At 51.7% G+C, this 22310-nt stretch overlaps 6 protein-coding genes across 6 annotated transcripts; 4 read left to right on the plus strand and 2 right to left on the minus strand.

The window, feature by feature from the left end:
* Positions 1 to 6035: 6035 nt before the first annotated feature.
* B0T23DRAFT_381309 (uncharacterized protein) lies at positions 6036 to 7153 on the plus strand. Its single transcript, XM_062837255.1, has one exon. The coding sequence runs from the start codon at positions 6381 to 6383 to the stop codon at positions 6669 to 6671; it is 291 nt and encodes a 96-aa protein (XP_062691406.1). The 5' UTR covers positions 6036 to 6380; the 3' UTR covers positions 6672 to 7153.
* A 75-nt stretch (positions 7154 to 7228) lies between these two features.
* Positions 7229 to 10055, plus strand: B0T23DRAFT_381311 (uncharacterized protein). Its single transcript, XM_062837256.1, has 2 exons — positions 7229 to 8197; positions 9037 to 10055. Exons 1-2 carry the CDS (start codon positions 7402 to 7404, stop codon positions 9753 to 9755), a joined length of 1515 nt encoding a protein of 504 aa, XP_062691407.1. The 5' UTR covers positions 7229 to 7401; the 3' UTR covers positions 9756 to 10055.
* Positions 10056 to 11277: 1222 nt separating this feature from the next.
* On the minus strand, positions 11278 to 12784 carry B0T23DRAFT_443127 (WD40-repeat-containing domain protein; the record flags this gene model as incomplete). Its single annotated transcript, XM_062840847.1, has 4 exons — positions 11278 to 11927; positions 11994 to 12587; positions 12690 to 12726; positions 12761 to 12784. The coding sequence occupies 4 exons, from the start codon at positions 12782 to 12784 to the stop codon at positions 11524 to 11526; spliced, it is 1059 nt and encodes a 352-aa protein (XP_062691408.1). The 3' UTR covers positions 11278 to 11523.
* Positions 12785 to 13044: 260 nt separating this feature from the next.
* B0T23DRAFT_381314 (uncharacterized protein) lies at positions 13045 to 14145 on the minus strand. Its single transcript, XM_062837257.1, has 2 exons — positions 13511 to 14145; positions 13045 to 13439 (listed from the first exon to the last, which is right to left on the minus strand). The coding sequence occupies exons 1-2, from the start codon at positions 13842 to 13844 to the stop codon at positions 13387 to 13389; spliced, it is 387 nt and encodes a 128-aa protein (XP_062691409.1). The 5' UTR covers positions 13845 to 14145; the 3' UTR covers positions 13045 to 13386.
* Positions 14146 to 14600: 455 nt separating this feature from the next.
* Positions 14601 to 16542, plus strand: B0T23DRAFT_359439 (putative CELL division control protein 10). The gene is made up of 3 exons (XM_062836226.1): positions 14601 to 15036; positions 15099 to 15661; positions 15715 to 16542. The coding sequence occupies exons 1-3, from the start codon at positions 14916 to 14918 to the stop codon at positions 16042 to 16044; spliced, it is 1014 nt and encodes a 337-aa protein (XP_062691410.1). The 5' UTR covers positions 14601 to 14915; the 3' UTR covers positions 16045 to 16542.
* A 420-nt stretch (positions 16543 to 16962) lies between these two features.
* Positions 16963 to 21537, plus strand: B0T23DRAFT_443133 (uncharacterized protein; the record flags this gene model as incomplete). Its single annotated transcript, XM_062840848.1, has 2 exons — positions 16963 to 19297; positions 19357 to 21537. Exons 1-2 carry the CDS (start codon positions 17204 to 17206, stop codon positions 21535 to 21537), a joined length of 4275 nt encoding a protein of 1424 aa, XP_062691411.1. The 5' UTR covers positions 16963 to 17203.
* Positions 21538 to 22310: the final 773 nt, after the last annotated feature.

Consider the following 22310-nt stretch of genomic DNA (forward strand, 5'->3'; position numbering starts at 1 on the left):
GTTGAGCGGCTGGTGTGTGTGGTTTTAGTTACCATCAGTGCACAGATCATCAGCAAGGCATATTGAATCATGGGGTAAGTCGATACGATGCAACCACATCGTTTCCTTTCCTGATCTCTTTTCACTGCACAGAGGACAGAGTAAACTACCAGCTCTGAAATTCACGACCGAGCTCCATGAAAGTTGCAGTTTCAAGCTCGGTGGTATGAGTAGTAGTTTGGCTCGGGATTGTCGTACCTAGAAGTACGCTACTCATCTTCGCCGTTTACCAGTTTAGTTGCCTCGTCCGGACCCCATCTGCAGTAAGCCGTCTTGCCACACCAGAAACCAACTTTGCTGTTTTTCCTTCGGCATGGTTTTCTTCAGTTATCAATCACTCTTCGTAACCTTGAAGATTAGAAGTGGCTGTTGCCATCCATCATTCCATCCAGCGATCTCCTGCACGTCATTTCACACACCACATGCAGTCTCCCAGAAGTCTGGGTATCACTCTCGTTCTTCTGAGCCATACCATTCCTTACCGTGCCGGACCCTCGCATTTTGACAAGTCGAGGCTCAACTGGAGTGAGCTTTTTGCTTACTTTACTGTACACAGAGAAAGAGATATCTCGATCTTGACTAGGAATTGCTATTCATAGCCAATCCGACCATCACTTTCACTGCAAGATTACCCATGTTATATTTATTCACAGGCGCCAGGCTCGCAAGTGTATATGATTAATCGCCCCCTTGGCAGTTGGGCGTTGAAAGTGGACCGACCGCTGTTCTTTAGCCTATCATCTGATACGAACGCACACAACCACGAACGCGCACACCTTCAACAGGAGAGAGGCAGGGAAGGAGATGATGTTTCTCAGCTCAGCAGGTATAGCCGAAGATTACCTCTAGGTATCAGCTCCAACTTCACAGCCACTTTCCTTTCCTCAGCGGGCACGTAACTTAATCCTCGCAAACATGTCAACCTAGTCATGACATGTGATCCCACGTGTGAGCATCTTTAGATGTAAGGCATCAAGGTGTGAGAGCAAGTTCGACTACACTAGCCAATGACAGCGTCCAGGAGGGCTAGTGTCATTCATTCAGTATCAGATTAGACTAAACTAGTGGTCACCTACCAACACAACCTTTACAACCTTTACAAACTTTCAAACCAACACCACCACCACCAACAACTACCAACAACCGAACCGATTGTTTCTATCAATTCTCTCTATCCAGTCTGTCTGCCATATATTCTCGTCCGCCGTACATGTGTCGCACCTTGTTCGTCCGATTATAATTAGTCGATCTGCCCCACCAACCTAGAGGTACCTACCTAGGTAACTTTACGTTCACCAGCTTACCTACCTAGTGTTATGTCGTTCGCGTCGCTCGGCTAGTCTATGATAGAGGTATGCAGCGCAGCATGTCGAGCATGTTCAACAGATCAAGTTGCGTTGCGGCGGGCTGTCCGCAGCCAAGACTTTCGGAGCCGGGCTGTGTCTCACCTCTCTAGGGTGTGTGTGTGTGTGTGTGGAGTGTGTCTCACCTTACCACACCCTGATTGCCGTTTATGCTAGTGTACTTTACTTTACTATATGGTATGTCGGTATGTTGGTATGTTGTAGAGGGGGGGAGGGAAGGGGAAGAAAAGGGAAGAAAGTGGCTGACTGACTGACTGACTGACTGACTGGCTGACTGGGCTATTGTAGTGGCTGTGTCTCGAGCCTCGAGGTATGTATGTGGTTTAAGGTTATGTAGTGGCGGTTGTGGTTGAGATATCTTGAGTGTGAGTGTGAAGCCACACCTGCCTCTAGGTGGATTACACCTCACCGAGCCATACTGCACCATACACACACCTGAGTTTGGTGGATAATACTGGACTCCTGGAGGCAAATATCCATCCTGTCTCAATATTCAGCGGGCAAGGTCACGATGTTGATACCAATAGTTCTCGCTGCGGCTACGGCTACGGCTATAGTTACCTCAACCTCAACCTCAACTTGGCTTAAACCCCCCAGGTCACGCTCGTTCGGCGGTACCAACTACCTCCTACCTCACAACAAGCTAACTGAATATAAAACAAGACCGAGTGACCAGACCAAAATCATTGAACGAGTGGCTCTCCGGGCTTGTCAATGACCTGAGATTTGGTATTTCTGTAATGGGTGTGGCACCCCCATCGTCTCGTCTCGCCTAGTCTTGTTGCCTTGGCTGATACTAGTGGAGTAAGAGGTAAGAGGGAGACGTGAGAGGTGAGAGGTGAGAGGTGTGAGGCCGGCTGCCTGAGTGAGTGGACAACTCGCTAGAGGTGGGAACGGAAGTATGTGTGGCACACCGGGAAACCAGAGTATCCTATAAAGGTGAATGTTTCACTCTGCGCCTGGTAAAAGCAGAGGTAGCCAGCCAGCCAGCCAGCCAGCCAGCCAGTCTCCTGATGATCAACTGCGTGTTTGAAGATCGGCCGGTCCGGTAGGGTGGAAGGTTGGCTGGCTGGCTGGCTGTTATCTCCCACCATACACCCACTAGACCGGGCACCTTTCGGTTCTATCAACTGGAGGGAGCCGTGAATTCCTACACAGATGGAAACTCGGCCGGTGAAGGGCAGTAACACACTTTACATTCATTCCTATCACTTTGCGTGAGCGATTAGGTATCAGGCCACATGGTTCTGGGACTGGGATATGATATCTGATAAGAACACGCCGGTTTACTTCCTCATCGGCCTCTTTGTTTCCCTCGCCGGTCTCCCAAAGGCTATCTCTATACGAGTGAGCATAGGTTGGGTGGGTTACATATACCATTTGTGACAATCCGGGGTCTTCATGTTGTTTGCTCAGATACGATATGTTATCTGAAGGAAGGCTAGATAGACCGTTGGAATGGATGGAGCTGGGATGGCCTTGTCCATTGAATTCCCTGGTAGAGGTAGGTATTGTTCTGAACAACCATAGATACGCTGTGGTTGAGCAGGTAGGTAGGTATGTACCTTGAAGTTGCTTAGGATGGCGATTATTACCTCCAAGACTGAATAGGCATTTTCAGTGTCCTTTCTTTCAGCCTGTTTGTTTCTTTCGACACCATGAGAAAAAAAATAAGTAAGCTTGTAAGTATCCCCCCTCCATGTCTCCAAGTATCTTTCCACTCCAACATTCCTTTTTTTCACTTGCGGTTCACTCGGCAGGACTGCTCAAATGCTGATCTCGGCTTTCCATCGGCGTTTCATCTAGTCTGAGATTCCATGCCTATCCCATACGACCGACGATCTAGTATCGCACATGTCGAAATCTCACATAATAATATTTTGTTTCAGCAGCTTTGTTCGGCTGTTATGGGTTTTTCCATTGTGACTTGTGTTGTATACAGTACACTACACACTAAACATCCGAAACATTGGAGGAAAAGCAGGTTTTTTGTTTTGGTGGTTTCGATCTCGGGGAATTCTCCTACCACGTGGTGGGGTTCGAAATCAGGATGTGACGGACGGGTTAGCCGTAGGCTGATCTTAGTGTAGGCAGTAGTGTACTATGTAGGCCCGGACTGAGCCTTCTCTTTTCTTTTCTTTCTTTCCTTCCTTGTGTAGGCTGACACAGACGGGCTACCTGCTAGGTAGATATGGTAGGTAAACAGTGGTCTGAGACATTCACCTCCCATCAAGGCTGTGCTTTCAAAGGGTTGTTGGATGTACGTATGTTCATCTTGGAAATTTGGACGGCATCTTGAATCCAGTTCTTCCGCCCCTCTGGTTTGCCGAAATGCTAGGTTGACATGGATCAGATGTTGATCCTGAGTCGGAGCCGGAGCTTAGATCCGGAGCTTTCACCTCCAGGGTTAATTCGGCCGCCCCTTATTACCGGTCTCATCAGAGATCAAAGCGTAAATCGCCGAGTCGCTTAGTCTTGATCAGCAAAGTTGAGGGTGATAGTCTCGCGTCCTGGCATACTTTTTGGTATGGTGTGGTTTGAGAGGTAGGGCGTTTGGTGATTTCGGATGTCCAATTTTGGGTATATCCCCTCCGGCCGGTCTAACGCCGGCGAGCTACAACTGCCGTTCGAGACATGGAAGATGGGTAGCTCGTGCCGTGTGTGGTGATATTATCATGATGATACGTGCAATGGTATGGGAGTTGGATGCTACCCTGGGTATACTGCGTCGTTATACGAAAACGAGGTTATAAGCATGTGAAAAGGCATTTTGAACAGCTTAAGAAGAAGTAAGCAAAAAGGCAAACAAACAAAAGAGAGTTAACAAGGAGGAAGGAAAAAAAAAAAAAGGTCAAAAATGTGGTCGACAGTGGATTCCCATCTGCACATGCAAGGAAGAAGGGGTCTTCCATCCTTTCCCAGACATTACAGTGAGGTGGGAATCCCTTCATGCAGTCTACAGTGGTGTGCAGTGCGGTGCATCATCACGCCGAAGCACTGCCTTCAAAGTCGCACAGGCTGCAAGATATTAGCGCTGTGATCCGCTGATGGACAGTGATCCTTGGGTTGGGTTTCTTCTCGGCTTCCACTGAGGGGGGGTGCGTTTGGTGCTAACCTCTGTTGGGTGTTTGTTGCCGAGACACCACTCACTGCCCGGTCTTGGGGAGATTGCGCCTTGCTCGGCAGGCCTATCGGGCCACGGCATCACCAGCAACACCAAGAAACTCTATGCAACCTCTCGATCTCGATCTCAGTACAACTTGGAGATGTCAAGCTGCTCCCATTCCCATTGTCCTCGTTGGTTAGGGTCCGTAGTCGAGGTTGGGCATACATAACCACGTGGATAATCACGGGCATCATCACGAGTGAGACAACTTGCACATGCTTTTCCCAGAAACCATCTGACTCTCAGCAGCATCCCAGTCAAGCCACCTCTTCTGCCTGTCTCCGCGGAGCTGGATCGAAGGATTCGGAGGGAAGAAAGGGACTAGAGAAGGAGGGACGGGATTCACAATTGTTGGAAGAAGCCGGGGGTAACATCAAAGGGAAGTGTGATAGCGGGGTGTAGGATTTCGAACTGGTGGGCGGCTTATGGTAGTCTGTGATTGCCAAGAGCCTACCTTACCTGTAGGACCGACCGAAGAGCAGGCAAAGATTCACACCATCGTAAAAGGTGTGTGTGTCTCTCATTTCCATCTTTCCATCCTTTCATTGTTTTATTCAAGATTGTTACGGTTTCATGATTTCACTAAATTCAACTCGAAATTATGGATAAATATTGCAAACATACGAATACACCGGTTGAAAAAGAAGCTAGCAAGGAAAGAAAGCTAGTAACATCGGACTACGACGACACCCTCCCTCCCTCACTCACAAACAAAAGCAAGAAAAAAAAAAAAAAAAAGTGACCAAAGTCCAAGGACAACGTTCGACGTCCCCTAACCCAAGTTGACCAAGCCACCCAAGTGGCCAATTCCCCCGGATTCCCTGAATCTGGACGCGTTGCCCTTCTGCGTCCCCGACTGGTCCGGGTCACTCGGTCGGTCGCTGGAGGGTCCCCGTCGTCATTTGTCCAAGCGGCCGAAGCGACATCGTCATTGCTGTTCCCCAAGAGCCAAGGTTTGGGCAAACAACTCAAGTGCGCTACCTTAGGCGTGAAGTCGGCATGTATCACCATCTAGCCGACTCGCTTTTTGCGATCCCCAGATTTGAAGGCGATGCGTCCTGTCTGCAGGGCCTCTTTCACAGTCCACGATGCTACATATCCCGAAAAATACCTAGCTATGCCCAGTTGAGGAAACCGGGAAATATATCATTTAGTGCCGTCAGTCAGTCACACTCGCACTCACACTTTCCCAAGGAGTCTCATGTCATGCCCACCTGCAATGAGTGCCATGCCGCCATGTGCTTTTTCGTTTCCCCGCATGATATTGGCGATAGTAGCCTAGGGAACTATTCCCACCGTCCTCTCTTCTACTTCCCGGTTACACTGTCGTATGTGTCGCCTGTTTCCCATACTTCCTGCCCCCGGTTTCAACATTCCACTTTGTCAGTGCAAAGAAGGGAAGAAAAAACACGAGACCGGACATTCTGAACTTCAGCCGGCAAAGACAGACACGGGATGGGAAAGACTCGCTGCAATGCAAGACGGCAAAGAGTGTGATTGATACTGTAGAAGCAGTCAGAAGAAGGGAAACCGGCATCACCACCACTCAGCGGGCAACCACCACCACCACCATCACCAAACTCTTGGCAACGCTCTTGGCGTCAATAGTATTGGTCAGTCCCAGCCGTCACCTTGCCCGTCCCGACCAATCATTTTGCATCACGCACGCTTTGTGCTCAATCTTTCGTTCTTTACATGTACGCAGTACGCTCTTTGTTACATACGCTGCAGCAGGTATCTTTCCCTGCATCTTTTCATTTTTAGGGAAAGCAACTGGGAGCGAGTCCTTCGGGAAGTCATGCAGTCTTGAGATGGTTGCTAGGACAGATTGGGCATGGTCGGGTTTACCTCTTCTTATTGGATGGAGCAAATACGATCTGCGAGAGTGTGGTTGTTGTGGTGTTGCGATGCTGCGGTTTGGTAGAGTGAAGATGGTGTTGATCTCGGAAGGTCTGAGACGGACGGCTCAGACGGGACGGGATCAAGACGAGAGAAGAGTAAGCGAGAGGGGAAAACTGAAGGGAGAGGCTGGATGGATTGGAGATAAGACTTGGAAGTTCATTTCGCCAGGACTGGTGTCAGACACATGTCCTTCGCCATGACAGACGGAAGACTAGAAGATGATGGACGGACAGCCGACTGTAAATCATAAAGTGAAGGCATTCCAACATCTGGCTAGCTTTGCGCGTGTATGTCAAGTGGTTGAGTGCCATCTCGCCTACCCTTACCCCAACCCGTCTAGTCGAAACGAAGCCAGCTGCGTGCGTGCGCCCCCTTCAATAGATCACTGCACACAACTCCAAATTCGGGGTAGTCAATTTTGGGCGTTGATGATAACGGGCGACAGCAGAGCTTCCATGTTACCGCGATAGCTTTGCCTCGTCACCGGGTCAGTAACATCCAACCTACCATGCCCGAAAGAAGCGGCTGAAGAAAAAGTGGCGTTATCGGAGCAGCATTGCAGATAGAACATCAATCCCGCAACCATACAAATCGTTCACGTGGTTGAACCCAATGAAGAACTGCATGGATGCTATCGTGGATTTTGGGTATTCAGCCTCGGCTGCCTTGTCCTCCCCCGCGTCAGGCAGTTTCGTGAGGTTATGTGAGGGGAGACCGGGCAAGATAACAGCCTCGTAGTTCCAAACATCTGCAATATCAAGAGATAGGTAACTTTCAAATCTTCAACCACCGTAATTGACAGAACATCACGAGTCTTGGAACCGAAGTTCATGATTCCCGCTTTGCTATCTCCCTCTTGTTTCCAAAGTCTCGGCTGTCGACTATCTGTGATCATATCATCTGAATCGCCAGCAACTACCTACTTGTACAATGGATAACGACACTCCACCACCCATCCCACCCCGTCCTCCAGGATGGGTGAGCAGTCCGCTCTCAAGCCCCGGGTCATGTCCAGTACCATCATCGCCGCAACCACAATCTGTGAATAACGAGACCCCTCCTCCCCTGCCTCCAAGACGACCAACAAACGAGGAGCAACCACCAACGGTTCTTGAAAGGCAATCAAGACCGTACAGCTACGTACCGCCGTCTCGAGAAAGCTCCGGCTTAAGTCCTCCTCCTCTGCCGCCACGCGTGACTCGCCGGCCTGTTCCGCAGCCGCAGCCTCAGCCCTCATCACCGCAGTTTGAGCCATTCCGCCCACAGCAATTCCAGGCGCCAAAGTTTGAGTGTAATCCACCGAGTCCGTTTCAGTCGCAAGCTGGAAATCAGACTACGTCAGCGGACTTTGAGGCTTTCAGAGGACAATATGCGCCTTATCAGCCGCAGCAGACCTTCCCGCCTCCTCCTCCTCCTCCTCCTCCTCCTCCTCCTCCTCCTCCCCCTTCCTCATCCTCATCCCCACAACCCATCCCCTACGAAAAATGGACCCCCCTCTTCCAACCCACCGGCGCGCCCAATCCCATTTTTATAGCCCTCATGAAATCTTTCTTTGAGACGCTGGTCGCTCAGCAGACACCCGAAATGAGGCCTGCTACTGGCAATGAAAATGGAAATGGAGATGGTAAGGGGATGATGGTAGTCAATGGACAAAAGCTGTTTTTGAGTCCGGAAAAGTGTAGTGAGTTTTTGGATGTGCAGGGGTTTGCGGTGGAGCATAATCTTTGTGAGTGTTATTTCTTCTTCTGTTTGTTTGTTTTGGTTGAATTTCTTGCTTGATTTTTGGTGGTGGAGGGAGCAAAGGGGAAAATAAGGTAGGTAGGGGCAATTGGAGGCCGGGAGGAAAGAAAGAAAAGAAAAAAAAGAAAGGGGGGAGAGGGTCGGCCAAGGAAAAAAAAAAAAAAAAAGTAATGGAGGAGGAAAGAAAGAAAGAAAAAGAGATTGAGCATAAAAGGAGAAGAAAAGAAGGAAGACAGAAGAATTGATGAGGGAGAAAGAGGAAATGAATGGGGAGACGAAGAGAGAGGAGAGAAGGAAAAGGGAAATGAGGAGGAAAAAAAAAAGACAAAGAAAGAAAAAAAAGAAAAAAACGAAGAGAAAGGGAGAATATGCTGGATTGTCTACTTCCTCTGCATGTGGGCGCCAAGTGGTGCAGTGTGCCAAGTGGTAAACGTCATGAGCGAGAGCGGTCATGAATAGAACACCTGGGACTACTTTTGATCTCGACTCTTGTCTTGGAAGGCCTTTCGCATTATTTTCCATCACAAAGGGGATCTTTTCAACAAGCTGGATCGACCAGCACCGTCTCATCACTTGTAATGAACCCAAAAATGACGAGTGTCATCCATGTGCTGCTTCATCAAAAATGCGGCTCCACCTCCACCTGTCCTTCCCGTTGTTCCTTCCTTCCTACTACTCCCCACAACCACCACCTCACACAATCCTTCTTTTCTCTTTTTTTTTTTTTTTAAGTTTTCTTGTTTCTTTGTTGTCTTTGCCCGCCTCAACCTTTCTCTCCTCACCCTCAATCAAAACCCCATACTAACCAACTTCTTCCGTTCTTAGGGAAACTCAACAAAACCCCCTGGTCCTCCCTCCCCGCCATGTCCCTCCCGGGGCTCCCCGACCCCTTCGCAGCCGTAACCCCCCTCGACAAAGCCGACTGGGAATTCCGCTTGATTCTCCAAGCCTTTGGCATCCACCACCTCCCCATCCCTCGTCCTCGCCCCTCCCCTCCTCCCTCTCACCGTTCTTCCGTGTCTACAAACCCCCTCATCCCCTCCTGGCTAACAACCATCCTCACCACTTCATCTACCGAAATCCCCGAAAGCATGCGCGTCCTCGGTATCGGCCAAACCCCCTTTTTAACAGAGCAGGGATTCATCAAGTACATGGCTTTGGAAACGGCAGGAGAACCAGATAGGGGGTTTGAGGGGGTGAATGCTGCGTTGAGGTACTACGCTAGTTGTTCCGCGGGAGGATCAGGAGGGGGACAATGGGGAGAATCAGGAGGGGGAGGAGGAATAGGGGGAATAGGGGGAATAAAAAGGTGGATGGAAAACCTAGGTCCGATACCGAGGGACATGTTTCCTGGTAGTTGTCCAAAGGAAATCCAGATGGCAGTGGATGTCGGACAGGCAAAGCATAGAAGGTTATGCGAGGAGGCGGTGGCGGGGTCGAGGGCGTATTGCGGGATGGCGGCGGAGGGGAGGAGGCATGCGGTGGAGCTGACGGGGGATTATAGGACTGTGAGGGTTGATGAGTGGGGGAATCGGATTTGGTGAGTTGGTTGTCTACACTTGGGAGGAATGGGTGGGGGGGCTACTGGTGTTGGTGTGAAGACTAAATAGAAGTAGGAGTAACGGAGAGGAGGAGAGAGACGGAGGGATGATGTGTAAAGACACCTGAACAAGCCGACTAGGTACCTAATAATTTTGACTGTGGACGTTCCAAAACTGAGGTAGGTAACCTGCCCGTACCGTACCCACGGTTTCTTTGACGTACTACCCAAATTCCCATAGATGTCCAGTGAATGTTTACCTAATCTAGGTTACTTAGTACTGCTTTCCATGATGAAATACCTGTGTTGAATATATCCAACCCGGTCCACAGTCTTTCTTCAGCCTTCATCTTCTTCCTGGAACCTTTCGTTTAGTGTTTGAAGGTAGTCTACCAGAAAGACAGCGCTACCATGGAATGCAACTGCAACTGGAAGCAACCCATCTTTACGCACATCGCGAGTCCAGCCACTCACTACCTAGCAGAAAGAAATCAAGCCACCAAGTACAAATATCGACAGCCGCAGCGCATATTTGCACCTCTAGACATTCAAGATATCCTCTCTATCTTCCAGCTTTTTCAATTTACCACATCAACAGCAGCAAGCACGAGACTACCCTGGAAAGTATAGACAAAACATCACTGGGCCCAGAACACGTCACCCGTCCTCATTCATGTTAAGGAAGACTAACCCACCAAGGTAGGTACTTAACGAATCAGATCCTCCCTGTCTTCTCTCGATCTCGATTTCTGATTTATTCGGAGAGGTCATCTGTACATACTACCATGACTTCCTGCGGCAGAGGGTGGGGGATTAAGTTCGGCGTCTCCTAGAAACCTACCTAGGAACTCTTCCCGTGTGGGGAATTTCTGATGTCCGTAAAGTAACGTAAAAAACTTGGAAAGACGACAAGACCGAGAGTACAGCTAGCGCGAGAAATTCGCAAGTGTTTGTGAAGCCTTTCGAGAAGTTCCCGAGTTGTACGTGGGCGGAGGAAAATGCCCCCCCCCCATTGATGAAGAGAGGACATACATACTAGTTAGTGTCTTCCAACTGGAAGTTGGCGGTGCGGATGAATGCCCAGATAGGGCTTGTTGTATACCTCAACATATATAGTATTTGGTCTACGTGGAGGAAGCATTAGGGATCAGTAGAAACATTACCAGGATGATTAAGTATAGGTCTAGATGAGATCACTCGCTAACTTGGAATATCTCGTCCCAAGGAAATAGTTGCCTTTGGGGATGCGGGAGCAGGAGCGAGGGATATTTTTACTCCTGGCTTCATGGCGGTTATCCGTGTCTATCATAGAGGATACAAATGATGATCTCCTGTAAAAGGGGGGGGGGGGGGGGGGGGGGGGGGGGGGGAAAGAAGAAAGAAGAGGATATGGGATTGGTACACATGGTCAGGAGAGCTGACTTGCGTCCTTGATGTAGTAATAATCGCAGGTCGTCCTGGAGCTTATGGGTTCGTAAGTGTTAATCACTCTCTCGCATGGCATGTTAACTAAGGGGTGACTTTCTGCGTGCGGGTGTTTGACCGATAGCGTACCAAGACCTGTTGTTTTGGAATATTGCAAGCGTTGATGGGGTGGTTATCATCGGCATATTTAGCTATGCTGCTACCCCTTGTGAAGCTTTATGCTTAGCACGCTTAACTGACTGTAGACTCCTCCTTGAACCTGCCCTCCCTTCTTCTTCTGCCGGTCAACCTCACAATCCCACTCATGTGTTCTAAACGAGTGCACGAGCCGACTGTATATCACAAAACTATGACCCAGTAGCTTCCCGATAAAACGTCAAACTCCTATTCGCTCCCGCCGCCACAAACATCTCCCCTTTACCCATACCCGGGGCAAGCGTCTTCTCCGACTTTGGCAACCACCTCACACACCAGAGGGCACTCTCGGTCTCGCTGTGCGTCGCGACACAGACACCCCTCGCCACATCCCATACCCTGACTTTGCCGTCCAGCGATCCGCTCAACAGGTATTCGCCCGTGTCGTTCCAGTCGATCGATGTAATCCATGCGGGCCGAGTGCCCGTGGCAGATAGGTTGGCGACGTGCTCGCCGTGCTGCATGTCGTAGATGGCGATGATGCCTGCGTTGCCAGCGGCGGCGAGACGCTTGCAGCCTGGAGAAAAGGCGACGGCGCGGATTGGTTTTGCGAGGCCTGTTTTGTAACCCGTTAGCACCCACTTCCCTGTCCATTTCCCCTAGACACGAAGACAAGACTCACCAGAAAGCGAATAAACCATCCTCCCCGCATCGTTATTAAACACATATACCCCGCCATTCTCATGTCCACTCGCCGTAAACTTGCCATCCCTACTCAAATCCACCGCCATCGCAAAGCTGCCCGTCCCTACACTGCCTTGTCCACCACCACCACCACCACCACCTGCACTCGCCCCCGTTTCGTAGGTTTGTATCTTTGCCTTTCCCAATACATCCCACACGTGAATCCGTCCGTCGCTCGTAGTAGCCGCTAGGTATCCCTCATCCGCACTCAGCGCAACGGCCCAGACATCGCCCTTTTCTTTCTTGTTGTCGGGGGTCGGGAGTGTCCAGTGGAGCGCCCACTGGTCGGTTTCGGGGTTACGGTGCCAGACTTTGGTGTCGCCGCCAAAACCGACAGAGACAAACGTGTTGCCGGGACCGCCGCGGGCGGTGGTGATGTGGTGGCAGCCGAGGCGGTGGGCGTTGGAGAGGGTTTGGGTGAGAGGAAAGGTGGGTGAGGTGGTGGTGCTGTGAACGAGGAGGTGGGAGGAGCCGGAGGCGGAGATGAGGGCGTTGGGGGTGGGGGCTAGAGAGAAGATTTCGGTTGGGTGGGCTGGGGGAACAAGTGTTAGTTGCGATGCAATTTCGAGAGGTTGGTGGACGGAGAGGAGGTGTTGATTGAAAAGTCATGGTGATGGAGGGGAGGGAGGCTTACCTTGGTCCACCGTGTGGAGGGTTAGGTATTGTTTCGACTACCGGTGGAGGTTAGTATTCAAGCGTGCTGACTGTAGACTTGTGAATTCTCACCATTGTCACCTGTCCATACACGAGGCGATCGTAAAGTGGATTGCGACAGGAAGTTGTTGCGGGAGGGAAGTTATTTGGAGAAGGAAAGTGGTTCTGGTGTTGGAGACGAGCAACTGAATGAATGGTGGGGCAGCGATGCAGCTTTCAAGACGTCACATCCGCGGTGCTAGCCGGGGTGCTCCAGAGCCTCTACACTAGGTATGTACGTACTTATCCGCTATCTTGACGTGGAATCCACCTTGAAGATGGGATAAACCGAGGGTCTTTGGTCTTGTCCTTTTTATGGTCAACAGAGCAAACGATGTGCGCTTCTACTTTTTTTGGATTTACAATGAGCGTTGAGCCCAAAGTGATGTGGTATCATCGATATCCTGGGAACGCTACCGGTGCCCTTTTCAGTGATACCGGCGCGGACACTTCCACTTTTGGTATATGTACAGAATAGTATACATTGTCTCGCTTCACACATGGACACCTAGATCGTACACAGATGTGGTGTGGTATGGGACGGATATAGCAACAGTCAAGTGCCATCTTTCCCCGGGCATTATCACATGCCCTGATCCCATCATCCTCCCTCTCCTCTCCAACTCAACATGCGCCGCTTAGTAGGCCTTGGCGTTGCTGCCACCATTACGGTCCATGAAGCCCTTGAGCTCTGTATCAGTCAGTCAGCATATCTCCCTAGCACCAAAAAAGACAAAGTATCCCAGCAGTTCCATCACATACTTCCCAGGCAGGTGGAGCACAAGTGGTGCATCCGCTTGAGGTTGCCGCAAGCCGGGCACCGGTTGAGATGTGTCACGTCCTTGAGCGCCTTGCCGGCCATCTGCCTGTGTCTCTTCTTCATGTGCGACGTCTTCTTCTTGGGCACGGCGCGCAGGATGCCCTCCCAGATGTCCTCGAGCAGCGACGGTATCGACGGGAGGAGCGAGATGGCGGCGGCGGGCACGGCCAAGTTGAGGGCGGGGACACCGAAGCGCTGTGTCCTGAGGGTTTGGAAGAAGGTCGAGGGGTTGAAGAGCCGCATGGCGGGGGCGGCAGCAGCAGTCATGGCGGCCATTTTTGAAGATTGGGGTATCGAGCTGGTTGCTGGGTAGTATAAATGGAAGATGGAATTCGAGATGGGAGGTTTTCGGAGATGCGCAAAAAGTAATCGAGTTGTCGCGCGAGATATTGCGGCTTTCGGTTCAGTCCCTCCCTTACTAAAATCCCAAACCCTGCTGTGTGGCCGTCAAGGTGCTGTGTCCGGGTGGTCGGATGGCGAATCGGGAATCGGTGGACGGAGAGCGGAGTGTGATTCTCGGACCAAAAGGTGCTTCTTCCTCTGGGCTGCCGGGGCCGAAAGTCGAGAACTGCCCGGCACCGCGCGCGGGACGGCAATCGTTGGTTGGAGACCCACCCATCTCAAAAAATTCGGGCATGGGTGACACGGACCATTCGCGGTCCTCCCCAGGTCTTTTGTTAGTGCAATTAGTGCAGCACCCACTGTCAAGTCAGTGCAGGTGCTGCTAAACCCAATCCGGGTGTTCCTGGAGCACTGACCCCACAGGGCCAATCAAACGAGCTGGGCGGCAAGGTGCGTGTCTGCCCCTTTCCCACACCTCCCGTCATCCAGTGATTCGCAGGTTCAATTTGGCAGTCAACCCCCAGCTACCTTAGGTACCTAGGTTAGGTTGCCTGGGCCCCTGGAAGGGAAATTGTTGTTTGGCAACGTGCAGCAGCAGCAGCAGCAGCGGGCAGCACTGCAGTGACAACAGCAGTTCTGTAGTGTAGACTTGGACGTAGAATAGGTACGGGGACAGGGAAAGCACCATCACCCACGTTAGGTTGTCTTGGTTGGTGCCGTCGGGTGTCCAGTTCCATCTCCCACCCATCCCATTGATTGATTGATTGAAGCATTGCTTGTCCCCTAATTGCACTTTTTGTTTCATTTCACAACCACACACACCACTTCTCTTCGTCCCCGTTGTCCATCCCCGTCTCCAGTCCAACCCACGCCCTTCCTTCGACCGCCCGACAACAGCCATCTTCATCTCCATTCGCTTCTCTTTCATTGTTCCGCCCATTCTCTTCCCGCCATCACCTACCTGCTTTTTGGATCAAGTAGCCCCCAACAAGTTACCTAGCAATCATGTCGACCATGGGCCCTGCCACCGTCCACCCCGAGACCCACGTCGGTTTCGACAGCATCACCTCCCAGATTGAGCGCAAGCTGCTCAAGCGCGGCTTCCAGTTCAATGTCATCTGCGTTGGTACGTCTATCACTCCAATCTCTGCCATCAACCTATGCCCAACTAACACCCCTTTCACCCAGGCCAAACCGGCCTCGGCAAGTCGACCCTCATCAACACCATCTTCGCTTCCCACCTCATCGACTCCAAGGGCCGCCTCCAGCCCGACGAGACGGTCCGCTCCACCACCGAGATCCAGTCCGTTTCCCACATCATCGAGGAGAATGGCGTCCGTCTCCGCCTCAACATTGTCGACACCCCCGGCTACGGCGACATGATCAACAACGACCGCTGCTGGGATCCCATTGTCAAGTACATCAAGGACCAGCACTCTGCCTACCTCCGCAAGGAGCTCACTGCCCAGCGTGAGCGCTACATCCAGGACACCCGCATCCACTGCTGCCTCTTCTTCATCCAGCCCTCGGGCCACTCGCTCAAGCCCATCGACATTGTCGTCCTCAAGAAGCTGTCGGATGTTGTCAACGTGGTGCCCGTGATTGCCAAGTCGGACTCCCTTACGCTGGAAGAACGCCAGGCCTTCAAGGAGCGCATCAAGGAGGAGTTTGCCTTCCACAACCTCAAGATGTACCCCTACGACAACGACGAGCTTGACGAGGAGGAGCGCTCCCTGAACCAGCAAATCAAGGTGGGTTTTTGTATTTCTATCAGGAAAAGTTGACCATAGCTAACGTGACACAGAGCCTCATTCCCTTTGCTGTTGTTGGTTCCGAAAAGAGCATCGTGGTCAACGGCAAGCAGGTCCGTGGCCGCCAGAACCGCTGGGGCGTGATCAACGTGGAGGACGAGAACCACTGCGAATTCATCTACCTCCGAAACTTCCTCCTCCGCACCCACCTCCAGGACCTCATCGAGACCACATCCCAGATCCACTACGAAACCTTCCGTGCCAAGCAGCTATTGGCCCTCAAGGAAAGCAGTGCGCAGGGACACAGCAGCAGGCCAATCAGCCCGGCTGCGGATCGCGAGATGAGCCGCAACTCTCAACGCATGACCATGAACGGCTACTAGGAGAAGCCCAACAACAATCAATGAGGACAGCAAACTCGACGGAGAGTCGGCACGCAACACACTGCAATCCCCCGATATAGACGAACGACGACCGATACGCCCTCGGGGATATGGGGGGGCAGAACTAAAAAGGCTTTGTTTGGGTCGGGAAACAAGCGATGGCGCAAACGGGATGCAATGCGTTTATTCACTACTGCCACGTCTTGTTGGTGATATGGTTATTTCGGTGGAGTGGACTTCTTAACCCCCTAATTTCATTTTTAGTACCGGAAGCTCCTTCGCATCTCTATCTTAATGAGGCCTTGTCAGAGAGTATGCACTTGAGGGCTAGATTCAATATTTTTTACGGAATACATACAGATGTGCCGAGAAAGGCGGATGGGAGCTTTCCAGGGGAGGTCCGAGGCAGAGCAGTTTAGAGACGAGGTTCTTGGGCCAGCTTAATTGTAGCCATGTTGTTTTATACAGATGTTCAATACCCAGCTTATTACGTACCTTATCGGTTCGGTTCCTTGACTTTGATGATGATGAATATGTCTGGCCAGTATGACCTGCTCTGTTTCAAAGAAAAGCCTGGAAGCTCAAGCTGACAATGAACCCAAGTCCCGGGATGCCCTAGACTGACGTTAACTCCGGGGGCTGTTTACTGCGGTTGCGAGCAAAAGTAAAACCCCCTTGTCAGGTATCTTGCACGGACCACCACAGCCAGAGCTTCGTGAGCACTGTGTGGTCGACGACCTGATCCACGGGTTTAACTTACCCATCTCACCATAGTACAGTAAACTGTTCGCCCCACCAATCCACGCGTGCCGTTCTCAGAGACACGTCCCACTCGGGTGGATTTCCCATTTGTGTCATTCCCGCATTCCCACAATTTCCCTCTCGTCTTTCTTCTTTCTTTCTCATTCGCATGTCCATCTCATCCTGGAACCCGATCTTGGTCAAGAGATTTAAACCTTGGAATCGCCAATTCATCCGCCCATGGAAATTCAACACCGAAAATAAAGTAAACATGCGCTTCTCCATCACTGTCATCGACCACACGGATATTAAGTCGCATACACATCGCCACCATCCATAGTACCAGCCATAGCCATAACCGTCTACCTACTTTTGCAACAACATCATCATCCACCACCATCCGGAGCCAACCGTGATAATGACTACGAATAGAATGGCCCCAAAGGACCCAGACATCGATATGATGGATATAGACCACAACGACGCCGACGATGATGATGATGACTTTGATGCCGACGAACTAGATGCGTATTTCCAGGCGCATGGGCTGGATGAAGTACACGAACCGTTTCGGTGGGGGTCACCTGAACGGGGAGGACAGCAACAGGTGCAAGTACCGCCACCACCACCACCACCACCACCATCGGGACAACCGCAGCGGGGGCATGAATCCTACTTGGGAAGGGAGGACTCCAGGTGGAAGGGGGATGGGAAAGGGAAGGGGAAGATTGTTGAAGTTGGATTGGATGATGAAGGGGATGATGGAGGAGATGGGTATTTCCAGGGGGAGGGACAGGGGCAGAAGCAGGCGCTCCAGGCGCTTCGAGGGCTTCGGGGGATGGATATGGAGTTGGAAGGGGTTGATGAGAAAATGGAGGATGATCAGGATTATGAGAGGCCGCCTCCTTCTTATCAGCCTCCGGTGCAACCGCGAGTACAACAGCAGACTGCTTACAGCCTAGGACCAAATGCCAAGTGGAAAGGAAAGGAGAAAGAGAAAGATTATGGACGAGGGGACGTGCTTGGACTAGATGCACATGGTCCTACGGTACTCGGGAATTCTGCAGGACTAGAGACTCGGAATGCACCTGGGTTCAGGAAGGGGGATGTACTCGGAAATGCAACCGGATTCGGAAAAGGAGACGTCCTAGGCCGAGACGCTGGATTTACGAGCGATGTGCTCGCAAAAGACAGTAGGCTAGCCAAAGTTCGCGCATGGCTGGACCAAGCCGCAGGTCAACCATCATCCAAAGTCCTCAGCAAGGATAACGCCGCCGCCGCCGCCACCGCCGTTACCACCAACCAACAACAAACTAAAGAGGACGGCCAGACGAAAGCAGAAGGCCAAGAACAAGGCCAGGAACAAGGAAAGGGAGAAACTACCCCTCCTATTGATGACCCCGACGACTCGGAAGCCTCCATCGCTGCTCGTCCCATCGTTTCGCATGATCCTGACCACCCTGATCGCCCGATTGATTTGGACGTCAAGCTTGCGAGGGGGGTTATTCGGCATGTGATTTTGAGCGAAAAGTTTCCCGAGGTTTGGCCTGCCCCGGGGACGGTGGTGGAGGGGGGAGCACAAGAGATGGTTGGGGGAAAGGGAGAGGAGAGACAGGAGGGGCAAGAGAAGGACCAAGAGAAGAAGGAGGAGAAGGGGGTGGAAGGGGCGGAACTAAAGGGGTTGGAGAAAGAGACGGATCAAGAGGCAGATGACTCCAATGGGCAGACGGACAAGAAAAAAGTTGTTATTCCAAAAGGGGTGGTGATGCTCGTAAAGGGTATCCAATACCTCAAAATGCCTCCTGAATATCTGGACGGGTCGCAACTTGGATCAGAGTACGAATACGAGGATGATTCACAGCTTGGAAGCACTCCCGCCTCTGAACTCGGAAATAGACAGCCTCGTGAACATGGCAATGATAGCCAAAAGTTCTACAACGAAGCAAACGTCGACGATTCCGATCACACCGACTACTCCAGCAAGCACGAAAGACGGCACTCCTCCTCTGGTCAACACAGCTTTGCAAAACCCTCCAAAGAACTCGACGACCATGACCTAGAAATCCCCGAAACCGACCTCTCATCAGCCAGCAACCACCCCTCCACCATCGCCGACTCCGATTCCGACTCCGACATCCCCATGTCCAACACCGACTACCCCCTCCCCCCACCATCCAGCCAAGTCCCACCACAAAGCCAATCCTCCATCTTGTCCCGCAAACGCACCTGGTCCCAACGGCATGACCCCTCATCTCCCTCTTCTTCCCCTTCCGCCCCTTCACCCCCTTCACCCCCTGCCTATCCAACCATCTTCGACAACCGCACCCCACCCCCGCGACCACCAAGTTCCAACTCCGTCCCCTCGCAACCACCCATGGGTCCTCCAGACCTAGTCATCCGTCTCCTCCTATACGACGGGGAATTCTGGGTGCAAGCAATCTTGAGGCCCGAGTTCCATTACCTAGTGCTAGGACACGATTTCGACGAGTGGGCTTCTGTTACGTACCCGGAAGTTGAACAACAAGCAAAAGATCAGGCAAAGGGAGACCAAAAGAAGGGAAATAAAAAAAGGAAGGGGGAAAACAAAAGACAGCGGAAGAAATAGCCAAGGAAGAAGAGGAAGAAAAGGAGCAGAAGATGCAGGAAAAGTGGCAGATGAAGTGGCAGGAGAAGGCAAGGGGGGATGTGATGGAGGGGGTGTATGTAAGGTTGGGAGCGGGGGATGTGGTGGTGGAGTTTGAGGAGGTTGATGTTGAGGAGAAGCCGATGCCTCAGCTGCAGCCGATGCCTCAGCAGATGCCTCAGCAGATGCTTCAGCAGATGCTTCAGCAGATGAAGGATGGTGATGCTGTGAGTAGGGGTCAGGAAAAGGGGAAGGGTATCCAGGGAGTGAATGGGAAGCAGCAGGTTGGGGGTATACACGACGATGGGATTGGTGATCCAGAAAAGTTGGAGAAATTGAGGAGGGAGATTCTGGAGCGGAAATGGCTGGAGAAGTGGAAAGAAGTTGAGGCGAAAGAAAAAGCCAGGGTAGCAAAAGAACAAGAAGTCGACAAACGGAAGGAGGGTGGAAAACCAAAAACGACCAAAATGGTCTGTCTAGTGGTAGGCCACATGGTTCCGGTCGGGTTGGACAGGAAGTTCATGAGGGAGGTGAAGAAAGCACAACTCAAGGCTATGGCAGAGGAGCTCGGTCCCGCCTTGCAAGTGACATCGACAGCAAGCGATAAGATGGATCTGGATAAGAAAGATGATAAGTCGAATCCACAACAGCCTTGGTGGGTGCCAACTGGATACGTGGCGGAATTGGACGCGAGGGATGCCAAGAGGAGGAAAGAAGAAGCAGCTCGGGCAAAGGAGAGGAGGAAGGTAGAGGAAGCCAAGGAAGCAGAGGAGCGAAAGGAGCGGACTCGCCTCATAGAAAGATTCGAAAAATTAACAGGGGCTCGGATGGCGAAGCCGATTGAAAAGGTAAAGCCGCCTGAGAAGGCAAAGCCGCCCAAGATCAAACAACCAGATCCCAGAATTGTTCTTCCGGAAGAGTGGAAAGATTTGGACATGGCTACGGTTGACGGACTCATCAAGGAATGGGAAAAGCAGAACAAGCCAAAGCCGCCAACGCCGCCAAAGCCACCGAAACCCGAGAAGAAGCCTATCATTACCGCCAGACAGGCACCGCCATTTCATCCGTCCTTCACCGCGCAGGAAATCTTTCTGGTGCAGAATCCACAACGAAAGCCCGTCATAAAGGCACCGGAACCTGTTTATGTCGCTTCGGAACTTCGGTCATTTCAGGTTCCTCAAGATACTCGTCCAGCGGCTATTGTCAATAATCAGCAGATGCAGAGGAAGAGGATCTTGGAGCTTCCGCCTAGGGGTCAACGGCGGGCGCAGCAGCAGGGATCGGGGCCTGGGCTTCCGCCTCATCTCCAGCCTAATCCCTTGTTACAGCCGCCTCGGCCGCAAGCACAGATACAACCTCGACCGCAGCCTCAGCCTCAACTACGTCCTCAACCCCAGCTTCAACCTCAGTCTCAACTACGCCCTCAACCTCAGCTTCAACTTCAACCTCAACCACCAACTCGACTTCAACCACGACCCCAACTATTACCCCAGCCTCCAGCCCGACCATTCTTCCAGCCGCAAGCCCGAGCTCGACCACAGTTCTTACAGCAGCAACCACGACCACAAGCCCAACCTCAACCTCCACACCGTCTTCAACCTCAACACCAACCCCGTCTTCAACCTCAACCTCAACCTCCTCCCCACCCCCCTCCCAAACCCAACCCCCACCTAGCCACCGACCCCACCACCCCCCTCAAACTCTGCCCCCTCCACCAAATCCCACACCTCCCCTACCCTCAAAACTGGATGGTCAACGTCCTAGCCATCATCGTCTCCATATCCGACGTCCAGCCCTCCCCAATGCCACCCACCTTCAACCAAAGAATCGTCCGTCTCGCTGATCAATCTACACCCAAACATATCTTGCTGAATGTTTTCTTGGATGCAGAGGATTTCAATCCTAAACCCGGGGAGGTGGTACTGTTGATGGGAGTGAAGAATCATAAGTATGAGGGCGGGTGTTTGAAGAAGTATTGGAGTGATCGGCCGCCTGAGGGGTGTTTGTGGAAGTGGTGGGTTGGGGAGGAGGAGTTAAGGGGGGTGGGGTGGTGTAGGGGGGTGGTGGAGGGGTTGAGGGGGTGGTGGAGGGAGAGAGGAGGAGGTGGTGGTGGTGGTGGTGGTGGTTGAATAAGGGGAATAAGGGAAGTGATGATTATGACGGGGTGTTGGTGGGTGAGAATTGGAAAGGGAGAGACGAGGAAGGATGGTTAATTGGAAGATGGAAAGCTTTGGAAAGTACCTCTAAAGGGTTCTGTTCCTTGTCGTAGAGGTACACATGAGCTAGTGGCTGCTTCCTTTGGTAGTCGTATACTACACTACGTTGAAGCTGGGCCTTTCCTGATGTGTTCTTGAAGCCGAATGAAAGCGGGATATGGAAGGAGAGGGCTGGGAAGAGTGCTAGGTTGTGGAGGAGAGAAGGAAAGAGCGACTGCCTAATGTTGCGGCTGTGTCTCTGTCATTGGAAAACAGAAAAACTCCTTCGACGTTTGGAGGATGTGTCTAGTTCATGATGTCCATCCCCTTCAAATTCCTTGCCGGTCCTGAGGCGTCTGTGAAGGAAGGGCCGACCAAGACTCAGCTGTCTCGTGTTCACTGTCTGGATGAGCGAGATCATATCATCATTAATGGTCAAACACAAAACACAGTTTCCTCGACACAGCATCTCATTAAGGCCATTCAATATCGACAGCCAAACTCTTTTAGCACCATATCTACGTTATTTTGGGTCTTTCTAGCCCTTATATCCTCATTCTTCCCCATCCCGGCAGTTACAGACATTTCAACATCATCACCGCAGGCTCGCCATCCTCAGCTGTACGGACAGCAATGTCTACACCTCTCAGCACGCGTCCTCTCCTCATACCCCAGATCACAAAAATTATCGTGAGCCATGTACAGAA

This window comes from Neurospora hispaniola (genome assembly GCF_033458365.1).
Source record: "Neurospora hispaniola strain FGSC 10403 chromosome Unknown B0T23scaffold_5, whole genome shotgun sequence".
Lineage (NCBI taxonomy): Eukaryota > Fungi > Ascomycota > Sordariomycetes > Sordariales > Sordariaceae > Neurospora > Neurospora hispaniola.

What these genes read in the sequence shown, in the direction of transcription:
- B0T23DRAFT_381309 (XM_062837255.1), top strand. Translation starts at nt 6,381, where the DNA reads ATGGTTGCTAGGACAGATTGGGCATGGTCGGGTTTACCTCTTCTTATT.
- B0T23DRAFT_381311 (XM_062837256.1), top strand. Translation starts at nt 7,402, where the DNA reads ATGGATAACGACACTCCACCACCCATCCCACCCCGTCCTCCAGGATGG. An exon ending in TGCGGTGGAGCATAATCTTT is followed by an intron (nt 8,198 to 9,036) that starts GTGAGTGTTATT and finishes TTCCGTTCTTAG; the next exon opens with GGAAACTCAACAAAACCCCC.
- B0T23DRAFT_381314 (XM_062837257.1), bottom strand. Translation starts at nt 13,844, where the DNA reads ATGGCCGCCATGACTGCTGCTGCCGCCCCCGCCATGCGGCTCTTCAAC. An exon ending in GTGCTCCACCTGCCTGGGAA is followed by an intron (nt 13,440 to 13,510) that starts GTATGTGATGGA and finishes TGACTGATACAG; the next exon opens with AGCTCAAGGGCTTCATGGAC.
- B0T23DRAFT_359439 (XM_062836226.1), top strand. Translation starts at nt 14,916, where the DNA reads ATGTCGACCATGGGCCCTGCCACCGTCCACCCCGAGACCCACGTCGGT. An exon ending in GTTCAATGTCATCTGCGTTG is followed by an intron (nt 15,037 to 15,098) that starts GTACGTCTATCA and finishes CCTTTCACCCAG; the next exon opens with GCCAAACCGGCCTCGGCAAG. An exon ending in CCCTGAACCAGCAAATCAAG is followed by an intron (nt 15,662 to 15,714) that starts GTGGGTTTTTGT and finishes AACGTGACACAG; the next exon opens with AGCCTCATTCCCTTTGCTGT.